The sequence below is a fragment of the Colias eurytheme genome, chromosome 8 (assembly GCF_061535395.1).
Source record: "Colias eurytheme isolate Ceu_HAF_F1 chromosome 8, ilColEury1 Martin Lab GWU primary, whole genome shotgun sequence".
Taxonomy (NCBI): Eukaryota; Metazoa; Arthropoda; class Insecta; order Lepidoptera; family Pieridae; genus Colias; species Colias eurytheme.
This window is the reverse complement of record NC_142987.1, coordinates 12122223-12126464: the sequence shown is the minus strand read 5'-3', so window position 1 is coordinate 12126464 and position 4242 is coordinate 12122223. Positions and strand designations below refer to the sequence as shown.

Sequence of the window (4242 nt, the reverse complement as noted above, 5' to 3'; positions counted from 1 at the left end):
CCCCTCGAGAAAACACACACCCCACCCCCCCTCACTCTGAACTCCTAAGCTGTTGTACAAACACCCCCGTGTAAGGGCTCGTTCAACTCGCCTTCTCAAGACCTGTCCTTTGGCCCCAACAGTTACCCCCCCCCCTCGAGAAAAAAAAAAAATACCCCTCCCCCCCTCACCCCAATCTCCTAAGCTGTTGGACTAAGAACAACCACGTGGTTCCAACAGCTCAATATCCCCTCCCTTTGGAAAGTTTACCTCACCCCCCCTCACACTATCTTGTAAACCTCTGGGCCGATACCCTTCGTGTTTGGGCTTATTTTACTCAACACGAGGAGAGGAAGAACTTGGCCCCAACAGTTTTTCACCTAGCAACCACACCTTCAGCGACACTCACCACCACCCAGGAGAGAAATCTCCGGCGCGTATCTGGGTGTACTCGTCACCATCAGCCACCGGCGCACAACACCAGCGTCCCCGTCATCTACATTATAATTAATTAATTTAAGTTAAGTTACCTTTTAAGTTAATATAATTTTAAGTTAACTCTAAGCAATCTTTAAACTTATTTTTATATATTTAAACAAAAAAAAAAAATGTCAAGCAAAAGCGAACCCGCTAAAACTTCCCGCAACCAAGCCGCGGAGGCGTCTATCAGGTCAACGCGCACTCTGCGCGAAAAGACAATGGTGAGAGCAGCCACGGCTCTGCCACCAACCATCAACCATCTGCCATCAACATCTAAAACAACAGCTCCTAAGCCCCTACCACCTTTACCGGAACCGGAATCGTTGCCACAGTCATCCGCATTACAGACGGATGACCTCAAAACGCCAGATTCACTGGCTGCAGGTGGCGACACCCAAGATGAGATGGAGACCTCGTCGGTGGGATCCGAGACATCCATCGGGAGGCGAGTGAGTCTCCTTTACACGTCTCCCAAAAGGGGCACAGGAGTGGAAATGGACGTGGCAACAAAGGTTGCAAATGACATGCTTCTCAGAGGCAAAGAATCTCTAGAGACGGCCGGAAATATGAAGAGGGAAAACAAGACCGTAGCCCTCAACAGCTTGCAGGGACTGTATGAAACTGTCTTGTCTCTGGCGGACTCACGCTCGAGACATAAATTCAATCTCGAAAAAGAACGCTCGCGCCACGCACAAGAGCTGGTGCGAGTGGAGAGGGCCCACTCTGCAGAATTGAAGCAAATCAAGGAGGCCCTCCTCTCGGAAGTGAGTCTCGCCAGAGCAGGCATTACGGAAACCCTCAAAGAGACGCAAGCTGTACGCAGCTGGCTAGGGTACGAGACCGTGGAACCCTTCGGCCAGCTGAAGGAGCTTCACCGGGAGACTGGCAACCTCGTTGCCGAAATCAAAACAAAACTCTCTGCCAAGGAGCTCGGCAGCGAATCCAGGGACGATAAATTAAGCTCCCTGGAAAAAAAGGTCCAAAGCCTTAACAATGGCATTGGACACTTATCAAACCAGCTGGCCGAGCTCACAAAATTACTGACATCCTCAGGCGGAGAGGGGTCTACTCGAGAAGCTCCTATCCAAGAAACATTGTGCCTATCTCAAATAATAAACAATCTTGACGCAATCTCCCTAAAAATAGACAACCTCCCTCAACCACCCCCTCCACTCCCCCCTACACCACTGCCGACAGAACAGCTATCTGATGACCTGAAGCGTGTCTTTCACCGCCTTGACCAAATGTGCACAGAAATACGCGAGCTGCGCGAAACGACCAGCGCACAACCCCCACCCTCACAAACAGCTCACAACCTGGGCACGGAGCTGGCAATGGCGGAAGTAAAGAAGACTTTGGCTTCCATACAAAAGGGAGTCACGGGTCTTAATACGGCTGACAGACCAATAAAAGGGCCAATCACCTACGCCCAGGCAGTGGCAAAAACACCGCCACCACGACTCCCTAACCATACCCTCATTATCTCCTCGACGGACCCCAAACACACTGGGGAACAGGTTATCGAGAGAGTTAGGGGGGCCCTCGATCTTACCAAAACGGGGGCCAAAGTGGAAAAAGTTAGTAAAGCCAAAAATCAGAAGGTCGTTCTGAGCTGTCCAAGCTCAGACGACCTAAATCTGATCAAAAACCAGGTCAACAGTAGCAAGGGGTTATCGGCACAGGAGCCGAAACCAATAAATCCCCTTGTCTGCATCAGAGGGGTACTGTCCTGTCACAAGGACGAGGAAATAATTGAACTTTTAAAAACTCAAAACAAACACCTGATGAGTGAACTGGACCAGAAAAATTCAATATTAAAGGTGCGGTATAGGAAGCGCGCGAGAAACCCGCACGAGTGCCACCCTGTCTTGGAGGTCTCTCCAGAATGTTGGAAGGCATTCTGCAAGGCAGAAAAAGTTTACGTGGGCCTAAAAAGATGCCCCATAGAGGACCAATCCCCCTTGGTGCAGTGCTCCAAATGCCTGGGATACGGGCACACTCGAGCGCTGTGCAAGGCACAGGAGCAATCATGCTCGTACTGTGCCAAAACCCACAAGGAGAGGGAATGTCCTCTTAAGGCGCAAGGAAACACTCCCACGTGCGTCAACTGCCAAAAGGCCAAAAGAGACAGCTCTGACCTGGAACACACTGCATTCAGCAGTGAGTGTCAGGAAAGACAAAAGTGGGACAACATAGCGAGGTCTCGCGTCTCCTACTGCTAAGGTCACCCTTACTACACCCGGGCAACCAGAATCCCCATCCACAAGTATGCGCAAAAGGGAGCTTAAGTTCATACAAGCAAACCTACAGCGCTCAAAACTAGCGACAGTCGAACTGCTCCAGGCTGCCCAAAAGGAAAACATTTCGATAGCACTGGTCCAGGAGCCATACGTAGGCAGGACCGGTGTTGTGAAACAATGCAGTGGCACTCAAGTCATCCAGTGCACCATGGGCCGCCAAAAACCAGTGAAGGCTGCGGTAATTGTTCTGGGAACAGAGCTGGAGGTCATACACGATCCTCAGCTGGTGACCGAGAATGTGGCCGCGGTCCTCATCAAAGCAGGGCGACTGAAGCTAGGAATAATTTCCATCTACCTGGAAGGGGATCAGGACATCAACCCATACATATCACGCATCAAACTAGTCTGCGATAAATTACCAACAGAAAATCTGGTGGTTGCGGGCGACATCAACGCCTGGAGCCACTGGTGGGGCAGCAACTCCGAGGACCACCGTGGTAAAGATTTCAACAATTTCCTAAGCGAGATGAACCTCCAAATTCTTAACACAGGAGCTACGCCAACCTTTGAGACCTACAGGGGCGACAGGCTGTACACAAGTATAGTAGATGTAACTGTGTGCAGCCTGTCACTCCTCGGGAAGATCTCTGGCTGGCAAGTCCGCAGAGGTTTAACAACATCCGATCACAACGCTATAACTTTCGGTATGCGTCTGGAGACAGCCCTGGAAAGCATCAGACCTGTCACCACGCGCATATACAACACAAGGAAAGCGAAGTGGACGGACTTCAACGGTTCTTTCCGGTCAGGACTCTCTGAAAAAGATATCACATCCACCCGAATAGGGAATATTTCAAACCCGGAAGAACTGGAGGAATCTCTCGCAATTTATGTTGAAATCATCCATAAAGCGTGTGAAACGGCAATCCCAAAAGTTGGTATAAACAAGGGAGAGCCTAAGCCACCCTGGTGGTCCCCCTCTCTAGAAGATCTGAAAAGAGAGGTACTCCGCAAAAAACGGAGAATTAAAAATGCAGCTGCCAGTCGCAGGCTGTTTGTTATAAACGAATACACTCACGCTAAGGAGGAATACAAAACCAAGGCAGCTGAGGCAGCAACCCAAAGCTGGAAAGAATTTTGTGAGACACAAGACCGTGAGAGTATGTGGGACGGAATCTACAGAGTCATAAGGAAAACGGCCAGGAAACAAGAAGACCTGCTGTTAAGGGACTCCGCCGGCTTAACGCTTTCCCCGGAGCAATCGGCGGAACTCCTGGCCCAGACTTTTTACCCTCGTGACACTGTAGATACCGAAACGGAACATCAGATCCTGGTGAGAAACCTGTCTGAAAACAGGAAATCCACGGACATCGAAGACCTATCCGCCGATGATCCCCCATTTACGGCCGCGGAACTGGAAACAGTCCTAAACAGGCTTAATCCAAAGAAGGCTCCCGGCCCTGACGGGCTCACGGCAGATATATGCACAGCTGCAATTCGCTGTGACAGAGAGGTGTTCCTGGCGCTGGCCAACAAATGTCTG

The 4242-nt window shown here is 50.5% G+C and overlaps 1 protein-coding gene across 1 annotated transcript; it reads left to right on the top strand.

The window, feature by feature from the left end:
- The first annotated feature begins 262 nt into the window (after positions 1–262).
- LOC149906829 (uncharacterized) lies at positions 263–2681 on the top strand. The gene has a single exon (XM_090104449.1). The coding sequence runs from the start codon at positions 588–590 to the stop codon at positions 2679–2681; it is 2094 nt and encodes a 697-aa protein (XP_089960575.1). The 5' UTR covers positions 263–587.
- Positions 2682–4242: the final 1561 nt, after the last annotated feature.